The 19,902-nt window shown below is 41.0% G+C and overlaps 1 protein-coding gene across 1 annotated transcript; it reads left to right on the top strand.

The window, feature by feature from the left end:
* Positions 1-12,622: 12,622 nt before the first annotated feature.
* Positions 12,623-15,862, top strand: LOC310855949 (interferon-induced protein 44-like; the record flags this gene model as incomplete). Its single annotated transcript, XM_083761152.1, has 8 exons — positions 12,623-12,809; positions 12,993-13,091; positions 13,194-13,296; positions 13,998-14,196; positions 14,289-14,441; positions 14,630-14,801; positions 15,435-15,535; positions 15,680-15,862. 8 exons carry the CDS (start codon positions 12,623-12,625, stop codon positions 15,860-15,862), a joined length of 1,197 nt encoding a protein of 398 aa, XP_083617278.1.
* Positions 15,863-19,902: the final 4,040 nt, after the last annotated feature.

The raw sequence follows: 19,902 nt of genomic DNA on the forward strand, positions 1-19,902 counted from the left end.
GTATAAGACACCGTAGTAGCCTATACAAGACACTCACTTCCACAATAGCATTTTGGTTCAGGCCCGGTTTGGCCATCCTGGCTCCTAGTGGCCTGCCTGGCTGTCCAAAAAATAAATAAAATAAATATTTATTTTTGTATTTTGTATTTCTTATTGCATCAGGACAGGCCAGCCAGCCACAACCAGCGCAGCGCTTAAGTGCGCAGCAAAAGAAAATCTCTCCTAAACTCAGGCCAGGCCAGCCACAGTCAATTTCAATTCAGGCAGTGTTGCTGCAGCACAGTGCAGCGCTTGACACACGCGCGCACACACACACCGCGCGCCTCCTCCTCTGCGCCACACATACACGCATTGACAGAGTAAACAGAGAGCATTTAGCCCACACGCTGCCTAGTGCCTACTACTATACTAGTGTAGATACTATAGCTATCCGGTCAAACTGCAACTATCACCCAAAACAAAATAATGTTTTCTACCGTTGCGACAGTGTGGCGGTCCTAACGTCACAGGCATTAACGTTGGTCGCTGGTCGGACATGGTCCAGCTGATTTATTTTTGTCTAACGCGAAACAGCGTGGCTGTCCATATAGTCTAGCCGCAATTTGCAACTCTAGATTTTTTTACAATGGGTTGAATCTAGAGTTGCAATAAGCTCCATCCACTTCCTATTCATGATTTTCGGTTTCTGATCTGCTGGTCTTAAATGACGTTAAACTCACCAACATTGCAGCTGTAGTCCAAGCTTGAATTATCCTCTTTCAATCTGCCGAGCTTGTTTTTCATAAAAATCCCCCGTAGACATGTTATGAGTTACTTTCTGTCCAAAATATTCCAAGAGTTCACAATCCGAGCCGCCATATTGTATTTTTGCAACGTGCCGTAAAACAAGATGTGAGGGGGAGCGCTTGTTTAATAGAATCTTACCTGCGCAGGTAAGACACCCAAAGAAGAGGCAGACGCAGTGTGACGCCCCATCACGCACAGCCTTCTATTAAACAAGCGCTCCCCCTCACATCTTGTTTTACGGCACGTTGCAAAAATACAATATACGGATTGTGAACTCTTGGAATATTTTGGACAGAAAGTAACTCATAACATGTCTACGGGGGATTTTTATGAAAAACAAGCTCGGCAGATTGAAAGAGGATAATTCAAGCTTGGACTACAGCTGCAATGTTGGTGAGTTTAACGTCATTTAAGACCAGCAGATCAGAAACCGAAAATCATGAATAGGAAGTGGATGCAACTCTAGATTCAACCCATTGTAAAAAAATCTAGAGTTGCAAATTGCGGCTACATATAGTCCATACAAGGAGGAGGAGAGATGTTCTACCCCATTCTACCGCCAACAAACATAAATGTATACTTTTGCGTCGCATTATGGATGGCGACAGAAATATACCATGGATATAATTAAACAATTGTTCCCCTGTGCACAGCACACACTCCAGGTAAGAACAAAAAACTGATCTGAAGCTGCACGTTGACTTATCTCCAGAGTCCTCAGTCCTGCAGCCCCACACCACAATGGAGAAATGATCTCATCTGTCACTAACCTCTCTACAATGCCATGTTATTCAATATATTAGTTTAGCACAAAATATAGGCTTTTCTAAACCAAGCCCTTATTCAAAAGTTACTGTCATTGTAGTTTCTGTGAATTAACTCACAGTTCAACCTAGCCCTACAAGCAGAACCCAATGCTACTGAAGTTTCTGACATTTTTTAGACCCAGAGCATTGGGTCCTATTCCACCTCCACCCTGCCACCGGGTACGCACACATAAATACACGTAAATAGCTTCGGAAACGTCCTTCTGCACTCTTTGACGGCTTATTTTCCTTTGAGGGCTTCTGAATCTGTGAACTATAAGTACCTATAAATACCGCTGTGAATATCTCCTGTGGCGCGGAAGCCGTTATGTATTTTTAATCTTTGTTTGACTGATTTGGTCGCTTTGATTCTTCTTTTCCTTCCTTGTTTATTGACACCTCATTGTACCGCCTATCTGGCTAGCTAGTGGCGCTATAGCTATGACAGAGCAGATCAGAGGCAGGAACGTAGCCGGCACAAGCCAACCGCACATCGGGAGGCGGTACAATAAACGGTAAATAAACAAGAAGAATCAAAGCGACCAAATCGGTCAAACAAAGATTAAAAATACTTAACGGCTTCCGCGCCACAGGAGATATTCGCAGCGGTATGTATAGGTACTTATAGTTCACAGATTCAGAAGCCCTCAAAGGAAAAGAAGCCATCAAAGAGCGCAGATATGATGTTACCGAGCATACTTATGTCCGCGTTCCAACATTCCCATACGAAAATATAGATACGCACAGGGACCCTACATAAAGTGACATCCAAATTTCAGAAAAGCTTTATGGAGGGTTCCGAGAGGGGCTAAGTTTAACCCAGTGATCCTCTGCCATTTACATTTCAAGGACCCCCACATTAAATGTATATGAATTAGCCTCGGGTGACAGGGTCCTAGGCGATTTCATTATGATTTTCATCACTGGACTTGGACCCCAAAACATATTTATAATATTTTACAACAGTAGCTACTTATATTTTGTTATTTAAAGCTGTGAATATTTATTTAAGAAGCACTGTTCAGAACCAATGTTCGCCTTGAAAAAAAATCCTTAACCTTTAAGCTAAAATAATTATGACCGGGGACTTAAAATCATTGTTTTAATTGATGGCCTTCATGCCCTGGCACTCGGCCTTGTGCCCTCAAAAAGTTGACCACCTTGGTGGTGAGAATGTATTGCTAATTTTAATGCACAAAATATTTGGTGGGTCTGGCCAAAAATACCTGGGTTGCAGGCAGCCTGAAAAAGTTTGAGACCCCCTCTTAATGTAGGATAGTCTGTCTGTTATCTGTCTAAATTAAGTTTACTTTTTCGATATCTAATGTTACTGAAATAAGATTACACAAGTTGAAGTTGCTGTGACATCTAATTGATGACAAAATAATACAATTATGTTTAAATCGCATAAAATACAATATAGGACAACGGGACACATGGTGACGGTAGAGATTAGAGAACAGAAAAGTACTAGAATGGAGGACTTCGTTGTCAATCGTCATGGTTGTTGTGTTTAATACAGTGTTGTTGTGTGACTGTTGTGTGAATATATGGAATAACAAGCTTTGGTGATTACTTAGCCCGTATGTGTGTTCATGGTTGGTTGAGTGTATGCGTGCAGCCAGGGCATCACACTCATTCAGAACATCCTCACTCTCACAGATCCCTGATTTCACCTTTGTCTGACTGTTTTCTTTTGTAGTACATTGTGTGTCTTATGTTAATGGAGGGAAGAAGTTAATAATATAAATAACATCAGATGGTACATTTCTCATGTGAAATTGCAGTAAAGGCCCCCAAAATGTCCCCCAAGTGCCCCCAAAGTTTCGGCGCGCGCACGGTGTGGCCTGCCAGGGCGTATAACTCCCGGCCTGATTGGGAGTTCCACTCCGGGCCTGTTTTGGTTAGTTGTTTTTTAGCTGTTTTTGACAGGGGGCATTTGAGCATGGTGCTAATTATATATTTCTTTTTTTACAAAATTACATAGCGATTTCTTTTTATTATTTACTATAGTCCTACTAGACCCCAATAAATTACATCTTGCCACAGGAGATCATAGGATCTATTGAATGTGAAGGTAGCCTACTGTGGGAAAGCCATTTTGAACGTCCAAAACCCATGCGGTAGGCTATAGGCTATTATAGATTTTTGCTGAACGCACACACATATGGCATACCACGTTCCTGCATATTTTAGCATTGGGGGAGTGTCCATATGTTAATTATATTCGCTTCGCGCAATTTGCTATTAAGCCCCTTGACCTAAAAACACTCTGCGCATACCGATTACACCTGGGTCTGACCACCTCTTAAATGCAAAGAGCAATGTTTGATTTATTTGACCAAGAGCAATCTCTGCCCTGCTCAGCAGTGTTGCCATGTCTGTTTATTATAAGCGACTCTGGGCTTCTTTTTCTGTAAAGTTGCTTGTAAATATTGGTAGTTGTGGTTGCTTTTCTTGTTTCTAAAGTGCTTATTTGGGCTTTTCTCCTAATGTTGTTTAAACCAGTGACCAGCGATTGTAAAACATGAACCTTGGTTGAAAAAAAAAACTAAAGTTGTCCTTTAAGGCTCTATTTTCAAGCAGGCCCGGTTTGGCCTGGCTGTTTTTTCAAGCCCTCGATGCCCTTTTAGGGTGACCAGAATCAGATCCAAACTGTTCATTTGAGGGACAGACGTAATTGTGTGGGACCGGGGGGGACAGGAGGGGCGCTAGCTATTTGAAACTTTTGCTGATATGTTACAAAAACTAAATTGATGTTGTTTTCCAGTGCCAGGGGCACATTTAATTGCATGGCAGTCAGATTGAATTGGTGTCAGTAAAAACATCTGGATGTTTTAATAATTTTATTGTAGGGGCGCGCACACTTTTTTAAACTTTAAGCTACCTTCAAAATGCCCAGCTAAACGATATCTACCCACTAAACAAATTGTTATCCCATTGCTGAAAATAGTTTAAAAAAAATGTACCTTTGGAATAGTGGCGCTGATGTTACATAGCCTATAATAGAAGGGTGAAAATGGAATTGGTTGTTTTTTTAGTATCTAACTTTGTAATGCTACTGAGGTTTGTGCGCAACACTCTTGAAAACAAAGAAGATATTGCATTGTGGGTTTGAGCTGACAGGCCCATTTTGATGTCAATCAAGTCAAGTCACCTTAATTCAAGTGGCAGGTGCCTTTTTTATATTTAAATTATATTATTTTCATATAGCTCTTGTCCAAAGCCTAATGCACTTTACTGCCGTTGCATTAAGGCTATATGGGACTGTTCTCTCTCCTGCCTCGCATGAAACACAGACCAGCCCCTCCTCTGTAGTGAAAATGTAAAGAATGTTTTACCTACTCACCAATACAAAGACAGTTTGTGCAAAACAAATCCCTTCCTTCCTTTGTATTGGTGTTGTTCAAAAATAAGTGTTATTTAGGTAATAATAATAATAGCTTGAATTTATATAGCTCCTTTCATGAACCCAAGGACGCTTTACAAAATGTACCAACAACAATCAAAAACTATATGCCATAAGCCTGAGAGAATAAGTGTATTTTCAAGGCAGCCTTAAAAGGGTCCAGTGTTGGAGCATGGCAAATCTCTATTGGAAGAGAGTTCCACAGGGTGGGGGGGGGGGGCTGACACACTGAACGCTCTGTCCCCGAATGTCCGCTTGACTGCCTCGGGGACAGAGAGGAGGTCCATGTTTGTGGAACGCAGGTTCCAGGTGTCACAGGAGGTCTATGGAGACAATTTACAATTTACAATTTAGGCATTTAGCAGACGCTCTTAATCCAGAGCGATTTACATTAAGCAAGAACAAAAAAAAGCATGGGAATAGATCACATAAAAACATTTATCAAGAAACATGCGTAAGCTAAGAAAGTAACAGTGGAATATCTATATAATGAAGCTATACATATAAACTATACATCTATACTACTATGCTATACATATGTACTATGACGTGCTATGACTACATACAATGCAATTATAGTGCTGTCTACATAACATGCTATAAGTCTGTATCAAATGCTATCTAAGTCTACAGAAATGCTATCTAAGGGGGTGGGGTAAGTGCTATGGGCCATGATGGAGTCTGAAAAGGTGGGTTTTCAGACTACGGCGGAAGACCCACCTTTTGGAAATTACTGGAGGAGGCCTGAGGGGTACTGTGGAGCCAGGGCTTTTTGACATTTCTGTGAGAAGGAGGAGTTTATAATTGATACGGAACTTGACAGGAAGCCATTCATTTGCTATTAAGCCCCTTGACCTAAAAACACTGCGCATCCCGATTACACCTGGGTCTGACCACATCTTAAATGCAAAGAGCAATGTTTGATTTGACACAAGAGCGATCTCTGCCCTGCTCAGCAGTGTTGCCAAGTCTATTTATTATAAGCGATTTTGGGCTTCTTTTTCTGTAAAGTTGCTTGTAAATATTGGTAGTTGTGGTTGCTTTTCTTGTGCTTATTTGGCTTTTCTCCTAATGTTGTTTAAACCAGTGACCAGCGATTGTAAAAAAAAAAAAACAGTATGCACTTTAATCTGTCACTTAAGGACTGTAAGTGCTATAGTGTAATGAGGACACTCTTTTACGTAGCTCTATTATCAAGTTATGTTTATTGGTCTGTGCATGGACACTTCTTATACGCAGTATTACCCACTGTGTGGTTACTGTTGTTAAATTGTTTCATAGTCAATCTTGGTGGACTGGTAGGATTGTTTGGCACAGGTGTGTTGTGTTGGTGATGGCTGAACTGAAGTATGTGGGGACAAGAAGACTCAGTTGTCAGTGAGATGACTGAAGCTGTCGTGGGAAGCTATTACCTTTTGATATCAGGAGATGGCGCTAGAGTCAAAGTAATGAGCAAATCGTATAAAAGCTAGCTTTTATTTGTGTTTTTAAATATCTGTCAGTGTCTCCCTATATGCTACTCAGCAATGTTGACAGGTGTAGTCTGCCTTCTTCTTGAAAGCCAATATGCCAGTCAGAAACTTACTTTGTGTTCTCTCTAGATCTACCAGACACACATACCACACCACAATAGTGAAAATTAAAAAAATAGAGTCAAACATTGTATGATGTTATTATTTTCCTTTCATTTGCAATCATTCAAATATCCTGTATTATTTAGTATTCATTCAGAATACGTCTGTATTCCAATCTGAATACACTATATTCTGTCTTCAATCCATAGAGATTCCATACTGTAGCCTATGTCCATCAACCCTTTTCAGAACATGTAGAACCTGTGTGTGTGTGTGTGTGTGTGTGTGTGTGTGTGTGTGTGTGTGTGTGTGTGTGTGTGTGTGTGTGTGTGTGTGTGTGTGTGTGTGTGTGTGTGTGTGTGTGTGTGTGTGTGTGTGTGTGTGTGTTAGGGTGACTAGATCCAAAGTGTTCATTTGAGGGGCAGAAGTATCACTTGTGTGGGACAGGGGGGTCTAACATGTAAACAACATTAAATAATAAGGTTGCCTCTGTCTATATCAAACATTTCGATTTTGATTCTGGAAAGTTATGCAATTGAATCTGGCATGTTTTCCTATATAATGCCTAATTTGCATATTTAAATGTACAATTTCAGAAAACTGGGGAAGTTTCATGGTGATAACAATTTCTTAAAATGTGTCATCCAATTCACCTAAAGGTGAAAATAACATGTGATAAGTAAATATCAAACTCCTGTGGAAGGGTCATCATATACGGTACTTTACAGTTTAATCTATATTAACCCATTTAGGCCTGATGTCGAAATTTAAGACAATGTCTTCCATGGCTTTGGTTCACTTATGTTGGTATTTTAACACCTGAATGCAGCCTGACCAGTCAGTGACAACTGAGTGACCAGTAATGTAAACCAACCAGAATCTCTACTGAGAATACAGGTTCTGTTTCAACCTCCGCCTATAAAGAGACACCATTTGGCCATGCAGTTCAAACCTGTCACCCTTCACTGCAGAGCCACTATAGACTTCATAGACAGCAGCTACAGAACAACAACAGGTAAGCCCTCGATGCCCTTTTAGGGTGACCAGAATCAGATCCAAACTGTTCATTTGAGGGACAGACGTAATTGTGTGGGACCGGGGGGACAGGAGGGGCGCTAGCTATTTGAAACTTTTGCTGATATTTTACAAAAACTAAATTGACGTTGTTTTCCATTTAATTGCATGGCATTTAATTGCATGGCAGTCAGATTGAATTAGTGTCAGTAAAAACATCTGGATGTTTTAATTGATGGTTTATAGCAGGGGCGCACACATTTTCTTTTTACTAGAGCTACCTTCAAAATGCCCAGCTAAACGAGATCTACCCACTAAACAAATTGTTATCCCATTGCTGAAAATAGTTTAAAAAAATGTACCTTTGGAATAGTAGCACTGATGTTACATAGCCTATAATAGAAGGGTGAAAATGGAATTGGTTGTTTTTTTAGTATATAACTCTGTAATGCTACTGAGGGTTGTGCGCAACACTCTTGAAAACAAAGATATTGCATTGTGGCTTTGAGCTGACAGGCCCATTTTTCAAGTCAAGTCACCTTAATTCAAATGGCAGATGCCATTTAAATTATAGTATTTTTATATAGCTCTGGTCCAAAGCCTAATGCACTTTACTGCCGTTGCATAAAAACCACAGTATTTCTTTGAACAGGTAGCACATGTAAGAGACGAACATAACCATATGACTAACAAATATTCTTAAATCTTCTATTATCTATAGAGCAGTAATAGGTTGGAATGCACTACCAAAGTGTATAACCAATACAAATACAAAATTCATCTTTAAAATCAAGTTAAAAGAACACCTTATGGAAACAAAGATATTGCATTGTGGCTTTGAGCTGACAGGCCCATTTTTCAAGTCAAGTCACCTTAATTCAAATGGCAGATGCCATTTAAATTATAGTATTTTTATATAGCTCTGGTCCAAAGCCTAATGCACTTTACTGCCGTTGCATAAAAACCACAGTATTTCTTTGAACAGGTAGCACATGTAAGAGACGAACATAACCATATGACTAACAAATATTCTTAAATCTTCTATTATCTATAGAGCAGTAATAGGTTGGAATGCACTACCAAAGTGTATAACCAATACAAATACAAAATTCATCTTTAAAATCAAGTTAAAAGAACACCTTATGGAAATCATACTGCAGTAACCCTGGGAAAAGAACAATTCAAATGTATAATGTGTTGAAAGTGATTTTTTGCTATGTTTCTTTGTTTTTTATTTCTCCTATGTTTTTATTTTCTTATTTTATATTTTATTTTACTATGTTTTATTTTGAGTTAGTGAGTTTTTGTAAGTATTGCCTATGTTAAATGTTTGTCTGTGTCGGACCCCAGGAAGACTAGCTTTTGTCAAGGCAAAAGCTAATGGGGATCCTTATATATAAACTTTATTACAGGCTCATGGCCCACAGGGTAAAAACATACAATACATAGAAAAAGGTAAAATAATAAAATTAAATAAAAATAAGTTATCCAGCCCCTCAGGGAACAAATCAAAAGAGGCACTCGTGCCAGTGTCCTCTGATGGTGGATGTGAACCTGACAGAGCTACAGAGAGGGTCTGTCATCAGCCGTATTAATCCATTCAAGGAGCGGTCCAGTCTACACATGAATTTGTAGGTAAGGTTCCTCAAGAGGGCCATGAAGGTGGTGAGTCCTAGTGTACAGAATAGTGCACTAGCTCTAGTGCTCCTGGGTTTCTTGAGTAGAATGCGCAGACAGTCATTGTAGGCTACTTGCAGCTTGCGCAAGCTCTCCTTTTTAAAGTTCACCCACAATGGGGCAGTATAGAGGGGGGTGCAGTACGCTCTAAACAGGTTAACCTTAACATCAGTTGTACAGTGGTGAAATTTGCGAACCAGCATGTTTGCTTGCACATAAAGCATTCTCCTCTGTCTATACATATCTTCATCATCATCTAGTGTATCTGTGATGATGTGACCAAGATATTTAGCACTTTTAGCTACATTTACAGTCAGACCAGACAGGTAAAAATGTGGGAACCTGAGCTCCGAGTCATCCTTCGTTCTACATATCAGGACCATGCTCTTCTTAGCATTATACTTAATATTAAAGTCCAGCCCATAATTAGAGCAGATATTGAGCAGATGTTGGAATCCGCTGCTACTAGGGGATATTAAGCTCAGGTCGTCCGCGTACATAAAGTGGTTAATTAGAGTATCACCAATCATACACCCAGTATTGCACTCTTCTAGCTGCTTTGATAGGCCGTCCATATATAAATTAAAGAGGGCTGGGGATAAAATCCCCCCCTGTCTGACGCCATTGCCCACCCGAAAGGGGGCAGATAGGGTGTTGCCCCATTTGACCTGCATTTGCTGGTTGGCATACCAGTAGACCAATATACGTATTAAATTACTGGGCACACCCCTAAGCTTGAGCTTATTAAAAAGCTTATAATGATGAATAAGATCAAAAGCACGGGAAGCATCAATAAGACCAACAAACATAGTAGAACCCTGCTTTCTATATGTCTCTACTGCTTCTTTGAGAGCATATATACACATATCAGTACTATGTTTAGGCTTGAAGCCAAACTGATTGTCAGTGGTGGTTATATACATACTTAATCTGTCCAGAAGTAGTTTTTCTAATACTTTGGACAAAATGCTTGCAAGCGCTATAGGCCGGTAGTTATCAATACTACCAACTTTCCCTGACTTGTCTTTTATCACAGGGACTAGAACAACAGACAACATGGAGTCAGGTAAAGTACCATGGGTCATCAAACCAGAGAAACAAATAGAAAGCAGCACAGCCAATCTAGGACCAGCTAGCTTTAGGTGCTCAGCAGTGATATTATCTAGGCCACTGGCCTTTCTCTCAGACAGTTGCGCTATTGAATTAAAAACCTCATGGGTGTTAAAAACAGTGATTTCATTTTCATCTTCTATTTTTCCCACATGGAAAGGCTCACTTTTGACACTATTAAACAGGGAAGCATAATGCTGCCTCCAGAGTTCAGCGATGCCCACAGGATCAGTTACCCCCTCTATATTACATGGGAGTGCTACTTGAGCCCTGTTTAGGGACTTGACTTCTTTCCAAAAGTTAGTAGAATCATTATTAAGCAGATTGTCAGCCATAGAATGTGCACTCATGGCCTGCTCTTGCTTACTTATAAACCTTAATGCATATTTGTACTTGGCATTGGTTCTCTTTTTATGTTCTAGGACAGGTCCCAGTCTGGGCCTGCCAGCTATAACCCAGGCTCTATGGGCATCGTTGGCCTCAGCATGGTGGCTAGCTACATATTTATTCCACCCAGGCTTGGCCTTTTTAGGGCGTGAGAATAAAGACCTACTAGCATTCTGCAGGGCACTCACTATGTCATTGTACATGAGACAAAGGCTTTCCCCATGGGCTGGGTCCTCGCAATTTACATTGGTGCAACAAATTGCATTCATGGGTAGATGCATATTAGACAATAATTCATTAGAGTAAAGAGAATATTTGAGGACATCATTTTCAGAGAGTTTGCCCCAATTTATTTTAGCCTCTTTTTCTTCATTAACCTTAGTGAGAGTTGGCACATTTTCAACATTTAAAACCATGGCAACAGGTATGTGGTCAGTCGTAGCTAACCCATAACGTATCTCCATATTAACTAACGTGGCGTGTGCATCAACAGTGGATATCACGTGATCGAGCCAAGAAGTGGTGTTCCATGCTTCGCTAATATAAGTAAAGCTTGACTCAGGCAAGAGCAGTTTGCTTGATATTACTAGGTTGGCTTCATTTGTGAATTTCTCCATATTCTTAGCAAATAAAGACTTGTTGTCTGACAGGTCAGCATTATAATCACCCAGCACATAGATACATGACGAATTGTTTTGTTCAATAAAATAATCTATGAAAGCAAGCCTGCTCACAAACTCGTCAAGATGATCATATGATTCATATGGCATATAGATATTAATAATAACAAAATTCTTGCCACCTATGTTAAACTCAAGCCCAATTGCCCAGTCAACATTTAAACGTAAAACTTTAACCAGTGAGTCATATTTCGTATTCCATAATATAGCAACCCCACCAGCAATCCTACCTCGCAGAATTCTCGAGCTAAGGTCCGTGGTGGATTCTCCAGCACCGTGGAATTCCGGGTGTAGAGTGTTCAATTTATCCAGGTCCTGCTTAGCTAACCAAGATTCCTGTATACACAAGACATCACAGTCATCCAGCAGTGAGTCCACCACCAGCCGCCTCGCTTTGTCGGCAGCTGTATGTCCTACTCTTAGGCCACGAGAGTTGTAGGATATGACCCTCATTATGAGCCAGTGATAATCCCGACAGGGCTACTGGTTTCCCCGTTGACCGGGGACACGACCACAGGGGATCCAGAAGGGATCCTCTCTGGTGGTCTACCAGCTCCCTTTCTAGGGCGGCGAGGTTCGTAGTATTGCCTCACCACAGAGCCAGCTGGCCAGAACTGGGGGTCGTACATCTCCTTCCACTCGTTCCATTCAGCAGAGATACAGAAGGAGCTGAATCGGCTCAGTGGCGTCTCTATTCTCCTGCATTTCACTTCCCGGTTAATTTTCTCTTGCAGAAAGTCACGGAGAGTATCAGCATCAAGATCCGGTGAAAATTTCGTGGCAAACACGCTAACCAGCTTTGTGCTCACCGTGGACAGTTTATCGTCATTTATCACCGCCGTCCCAGTTATGCCAGCTTTTTTCCGTGGATGTTTAGCTGCGCGGAGTGCAGGGTTCTCTGTGGCTGCCGTCCGTGGTTAAACAATAAACAACAATTAAGCCTATATGGGACTGTTCTCTCTCCTGCCTCGCATGAATCGCAGACCAGCCCCTCCTCTGTAGTGAAAATGTAAAGAATGTTTTACCTACTCACCAATACAAAGACGGTTTGTGCAAAACACATCCCTTTCTCAGCCTTTGTATTGGTGTTGTTAAAAAAAAAGTATTATTTAGGTACTGCAATGTCTATCGTTTTGTGTTCAATCAGAGAATCCAGACCTACTGGACCATTCTTCCACCATGGATCCCAGGCTGACCAAGGCCCAGCAGAAGGCGCTGAGCTCCCAGCTAGGAAACCTGACCCTCCTCTACCAGGCTTCAGTCCATGGTTACACTGCAGAAGCGTTCCACCAGAGATGTGACAACCAGGGGCCCACTCTGACCGTGGGCTACAATGACTCTAGCTTCGTCTTTGGGGGATACACCAGTATTTCTTTTAATCAAAGTGGTCAATTTGGGAACGATGCCCAGGCTTTTCTTTTCACCTTTAACAGGGCAAATGTTCTCAAATATCCGGTCACCAATCCCGCTTATGCTGTGTTAATGCACGCCAGCCATGGTCCTTATTTTGGAGACAATCTAGGTTTTTGTGTTAATGGCCAGGCTGTAGTGTACAACAGTCCTAGTCAAGATTATTACAATTTCAATGCTGCAGAAATGCATGGCAACGACCTGCAGCTGGTTGAATGTGAAGTTTATAAAATAGGAGGTGAGTTCAATTAATACAAAGACAAACATAGCCTACAAGGTGTTTCAGTTGTTTGTACTGTCTTTAATGTTGCTCTGAGTCTGACCGTGGAGATGTTTCTAGATGTTTCAGCAGAAAGTGAACTCCTTGAGAAGCCAGGCTCCAGTAAACGCAACTCCAGTAAACTCCTTGAGAAGCCATGGAGGAACATGGACTGGAGTCCTGAGTAAGTATGGATCTGGATTAGTTTATTTACAGGTATACCATATACCACACAACACAATACTGATTACTGAACTATTGTAGCTGTCAGGTGCAAAACTTGAATGCCCAAAAGCGTTACTCTTCTAGAAATGTAAAAACAAACAAAAATACCTGTGTTCCACTGGATCCAATGTTGTTATTATTTATTTTCATTGGTTCAATATTTATACGGCCTTGAGATGCATCCTAGTTTTTGAGGAGGTCCTTAACCCATTTTGACCTGTGGACGATTCTACAAATGTATTCTAAATATTCTATTCAGTCAGTGGTGCTATAACTATTTCATGTCAAAGACCCCCAGAAATATCTGCATTTGGCCGCCGACCCCCATCTTAAAATATGTAGTTCCAGGGACTTCATACTCTGTGAGTGTACTGGGCGGACATGCATAGTTGTTACTCTGTGAGTGTACTGGGCGGACATGAATAGTTGTTACTCTGTGAGTGTACTGGGCAGACATGAATAGTTGTTACTCTGTGAGTGTACTGGGCAGACATGAATAGTTGCGGTGGTGCGAGTGGGTGCGTGTGTGTGCGATAGCCGATCGCTACACGTTTAACCAGACTTTGTTTATACAGTACTACACATACTGTACTACTCATACATTATACTGTATCTGAAACATGCTGAAAAGTTGAATCTGTTGGACTCTGGTCTCCACAGGAATAGGGAATGGCTGCTGAACGAAATACAGAACTACCAGCCCACCGGAGCCGGTACTCTGTCCCAGGTCAGGGTTCTGCTCGTTGGACCAATTGCAGCAGGGAAGTCCAGCCTTGTCAACTCCATCAAGTCCGTCTTCAAAGGACGTGTCACCAACCAGGCCATGACTGGCAGCTCTGGCGTCAGCCTCACCACCCAGGTGACTCTCTGCCCACTGCTATGTAACTGACCCACAACCATAACAAGTGTGTGAAAAACAGCTGATAACTTTGACCATTGTACATCCCACAGTATCGCACCTATGAAGTTAAATTTGGAAAGGAGGGCGAATCTCTGCCAATCATCCTGTGTGACACCATGGGATTGGAGGAGACCACGGGGGAGGGGCTTCAAGTGGACGACATAAGCAGCATTTTGAGAGGTCACATTAAAGACAAATATCAGGTGAATCTTTTCACATTTCTAACTGAAAACCCTTTTATAGAGTTTTAGTAAAATACTAATTGTGGTTATTGCTTTGTTGAAGAGGATCATCTTATTTCAATCATCATTGACTTGTGTTGCATTAAATCAACATTATTCATTCAGTCATGAGTGAAATTAATGTGTTTTGTTTCCCCTACTCTTCACAGTTCAACGCTGCAGTTGCGTTACAACCAGAGGACCCGGACTACAAGAAGAATCCAAGTCTTGAGAACAGGATCCACTGCGTGGTCTACGTCATCGACGCCAACAAGATCTCCATCATGCCCTCCAAGCTGGAGGACAAACTGACCGCCGTTCGAATCAAGGTCAACCAAGCCGGTCAGTTGGTCAAACGCAGCATCACTGTAATGCCCAAATTATGCAGCGCTGCACGTCTCAAAAATAGCCAAAATAAGCTTAATGTGCGTTTCAACCTCAACACATTGTGAGCTTGTAGATCGGCTATTGTAGGCACTCCATATGTAGTATAATTCAGGCATATCAATGTCAAGATCTCTCCCAGTGAAGCTTGCTTCCAAAATTAATAGTAATGTTTAACTGTAAGGCGTTGTGGCTCGAAGAAAATCTCAATGCCACGTGTTGTGTGCTTGTAGATCGGCTATTTTCAGCAAGAAACCATTGCGTAAGTGGTGTAGGAAAGTCAGTCAAGGATCAACAGAACAACATCAATTACATTTTATCACATACTGTTAGCGTAGTGTCATCACATGTGATGAAATAGTTTCATGTGAGTTGTCGACGCGATATTTTATAGAAATAGCATTAATGTAGCACAATTTCTACCTTATTGACACAATATGATTTGGAGACGAGACATGAATAGCAATCAACTATCTAATAGTGGAACATTTAAGTCCTTGGTTTACAAAACAAAAGTATCACAATTGCACAGCCTGGGGTCCTTTATGTTTTACAGCTGTTGAACATGTTTGTTGTGGTGCTGTTCTCCAGGGATCCCTCAGTTGCTCCTGTTGACTAAAGTGGATGAAGCCTGTTCCGCTGTGGCAGATGACCTGACCAATGTTTATCGCAGCCTCTACATCAAGACCAAGGTGAGTTCTACCAAAGACAAACGATAGGAAACCAACACTACCTCTCTGAGCTTGAGTGTGTCCCCCCCAAAATAATTTGGGGACGCTCTGTTTGGGAACCACTGAGCCAAGCTAACGTTCATCTGTTGTGCTGTGTTGCTGCAGCTCACGGAGGCCAGCCAGCGTCTGGGCCTTCCTCTGTCCTGTGTGGTTCCTGTGAGGAACTACAGCCATCACCTAGAGGTGGACCAGAACAGTGACATCCTGCTCCTCAGCGCCTTCAACCAGATGCTGCGCTTCGCTGATGACTACTTTGAAGAATACAGCAACAAATCCAGAGATGATTAAAAGAACCCCTTCACAGTCAAAAAGAGTCTGAATACATTTGGACTCTGTCGAAATATCTATCTATCTAATCTATTATTCATCCCTCCCAATTCTAATACGATACAGGCATTTATAGAAATAATTAAACTCTGGACATTAAAGAAATGGATAATTACTGTTAGAACACAACTCAAAGGAACCAACCTTTCTGCACTAAGCCAATATTATTTTTTTATTATTATAGTTGATGCAGCAATGGTCACAAATCGTTTGACCTTCAATGCCATGTTTTACAAAGTGAAAAGTTAACATGAACATAGTGAAAATTTTAATCTATACTTGCCATGTACATAGGTGCATGTATACCGCTTGCTTTTTTTGGTTTTGATTTCAGTTTTTTCCTTCATAAAAATGTACCAAAGCTTTCTTGGCTACTGTTAAACAGGATCTTATGCTTGTTCTGAATGAGAAGTTTGTTCTGCATTGAGTTGAATTAAGAAGCATGTATGAGACAAACCACACATCATTATTCCATTGTTGATCTGTGTTTGCAACGCCGTCAGAACCTACATTGAGGGCAGAGGAGATTGCATCGTCAGATTATACCACATCCACATCAAGCAGAAAGGTTTCAATATTTTAAAGGACTTCTCACATCCAGCCAACCCTCTATTCAGTGGTCTCCTTCTAAAGGACTCCCCCATCCAGCCAACCCTCTATTCAGTGGTCTCCTTCTAAAGGACTCCCCCATCCAGCCAACCCTCTATTCAGTGGTCTCCTTCTAAAGGACTCTCCCATCCAGCCAACCCTCTATTCAGTGGTCTCCTTCGGGTATAAGACTCTGCAGTGCAGTAGCATATTAAGACACTCACTTCCACAATAGGTTTTCGGCTACCTGGAGGAATCTGCATCCTAAATGCATCACCATTATGTATACAGTAAATTCAAATTGTATACTACTTAAAGGACCACTTCACCACTTATATCTTCATATAATAGGTCCTCACTAATTATTATTTTTTAACAATGGCACAATTTCTACTCAGTCTGTGTCTCATAGGAGGGCTGTGGGCAGTTCATAAACCGTCTTCCAGTGACATCATAGATGGGGAATACAAGCCAATACAAGGCAGGCTTTCTAGTCCTGAAAAGTTGCAATGCGAAAATGGAAGCAATCGTTCTCACGATAATGAAAATCTAAACATTGTAAAAAAAAATCTTGTTTAAAAAAAAATCTGCCTAATGATGATGTCACTGGAAGACGGTTTCTAAACTGCCCACAGCCCTACTATGAGACACAGACTGAGTAGAAAGAAATCGTACCATTTTATCATGATTATTAGTGAGGACCTATTATATGAAGATAGGTTGAAAAGTGGTGAAGTGGTCCTTTAAGGCAGCACATGAACTTCAATCTGTCACTTAAGGGCATAGCATGGGATATTGTAATGTGGACACTTGTGTAGACCTATTCAAGTTATGTTTATTATCTGTGGACACTATATACACTGTGGTTATTCTCGTTATCTCTGAGCACAGCGAAACAAATTCCAAATCATTGGAAATTACTGTAGCCTACTTCGTTTTTGGCAATATTATGTTATTTCACCTTATATGTTGGTGGACCGGTTGATAGGATTTGCAAACTGAAAGAGTCCAGGTGAGGTGGGTGCATTTTATTTCTCACCACGGTGGTGGTGTTGACTTTGGCACGTATACAGCTGATGGCTTAAGCAAGTCTGTCAGTTGTCAGTGAGACGACTGAAGCTGTCATGGGAAGCTATTACCTTTTGATATCAGCAGATGGCGCTGCAGTCAAAGTAATGAGCCAAATTAAATTATAGTTTAAAAGCTAGCTAGTGTTAAATATGTCCCTACTCGGCAATGTTGAGAGGCCTTGAAAGCCAGTATGCCAGTAAGAAACTTGCTTTGTGAAATAGTATGGTCTTAAAGGGACAATTCACCCCTTTTGCAACCAGACACAAGACGCACGCACAGAGAGAGAGAGAGAGAGATTGAGAGAGAGTGGATGGAAACCACAAGACAATGCATGGTCGTTCGATCAGCTATTACAAACAAAACAAATAATAAATCCTTAAAAGTGGTCAGTAGAAAAGTGTGCAAAGTGCGTTGGGTCAGATAGTTCAGTTTGTGAGTAGAGAGAGAGCCTCCAGTCAATCCAGCATCAATACGTTGAATCAGAACAATACGTCCACTTCAATACATCATGGATCTGAAATCACATTAAGGCAAAGGCCAGTTTCTCCGTTCCACAATTAAGCACGGCTAACAGCCTCAATAGGGTGGTGGAATTGACAGTAGTGCGGGATGGAACAAATACTCACACACAACGGGTAGTTCACACTGCCCGCCGAGGCTGCTGGGTATCTAACGGTATTCCTAACAGGAAGTGCCTATTTACTGTGTGTATAAATTGGCTAAATAAACGCCCCTCGTCAGATCTTGTTGTGTGTCGACATGAAGGTGACGAGGATGATGTGAACTGACGCTGCTGCCTACATGTGTCTTATTTATTCGACTTATATCCGACTAGCTCCTATAGGCTGTCTAGATTCATTCTATCGCTGTAATGGCAGCTCTGCCAACAGAGAATAATAAGAATAAGTCAATTCAATTTCAATTCAAAGGGCTTTATTGGCATGAGAAAACATACGTTTACATTGCCAATATGTAGAAAGAACAATACAACAATACAGCAATACAATCAAAACAAAAATTATGTACTTTGAAGGTCAGGATCTTCAATAGATCAACTTCTATGTACCAAGATCACTCGATGCAAGTATAGTGCAGGAATATACACAATGATTAGTCTTTAGGGTGGTTGTGTTCCAGTTGATATCCTTCTCCTATCACAGCAGCTCACAAATCTTGCTGCTGTGTTTGCACATTGTTGTACTTATAGAGATATGGGATTTTTTTGTCATTGGTCATGTTTTCAAAATCTCCGTGTGTGGTTGTAATCTGTGGGAAGTATGTGTCTCTGATGTCTTGGTACAATGGACAGATGGTTAGGAAGTGTAGCTCGGTTTCCACTTCATTTAGTGTGCAGTGGGTGCATAGTCTGTCTTCTCTCGGGATACAGGTCTGCCTATGACGGCCTTTCTCGATCGCGAGACTGAGCTCACTGAGTCTGTACCTAGTTAAGATTTTTCTTGGTCACTTTCATAAGTCACTGAAGTGACTGAACGGATATTAAGGCTGTCCCCAAACATTCAAGGTTCGAATGTTCGCTCGTTAGGGTTGGCACTCGAATCTTAATTAATGGGTTTGAACCATTCGTCTTTTCTATTTTAATTTTTTTATAAAAATAAATATTATTATTATATTATTTTTTGTATTAACTCGAAAATATATCTCGGTGAGAATGTGATAGGAGCATGTAAAAAAAAGTATGTTTCTAGTGCATTCCTGTCAGAAGTTATGTCTATCTCCCTTGTTGTACTGTCCCTCTCCTTGACCAACCTTGACCAACAAGCCAATCACAATTCAATTCAATTCAAAGGGCTTCATTGGCATGAGAAAACATACGTTTACATTGCCAAAGCAGAAAGAACAGTACAACAATACAGCAATACAATCAAAACAAAAACAAAAATTATGTACTTTGTCAGATTCTTCAATAGATCAACTTCTATGTACCAAGATCACTCGATGCAGGTATAGTGCAGGCATATACACAATGATTAGTCTTTACGGTGGTTGTGTTCCATTTGATATCCTTCTCCTATCACAGCAACTCACAAATCTTGCTGCTGTGTTTGCACATTGTTGTACTTCGCCCAGCAGATATGGGAGTTTTTTGTCATTGGTCATGTTTTCAAAATCTCTGTGTGTGGTTGTAATCTGTGGGAAGTATGTGTCTCTGATGTCTTGGTACAATGGACAGATGGTTAGGAAGTGTAGCTCGGTTTCCACTTCATTTAGTGTGCAGTGGGTGCATAGTCTGTCTTCCCTCGGGATACAGGTCTGCCTATGACGGCCTTTCTCGATCGCGAGACTGTGCTCACTGAGTCTGTACCTAGTTAAGATTTTTCTTT

The sequence above is a fragment of the Protomyctophum parallelum genome, assembly GCF_964188405.1.
Source record: "Protomyctophum parallelum genome assembly, chromosome: 1".
Taxonomy (NCBI): Eukaryota; Metazoa; Chordata; class Actinopteri; order Myctophiformes; family Myctophidae; genus Protomyctophum; species Protomyctophum parallelum.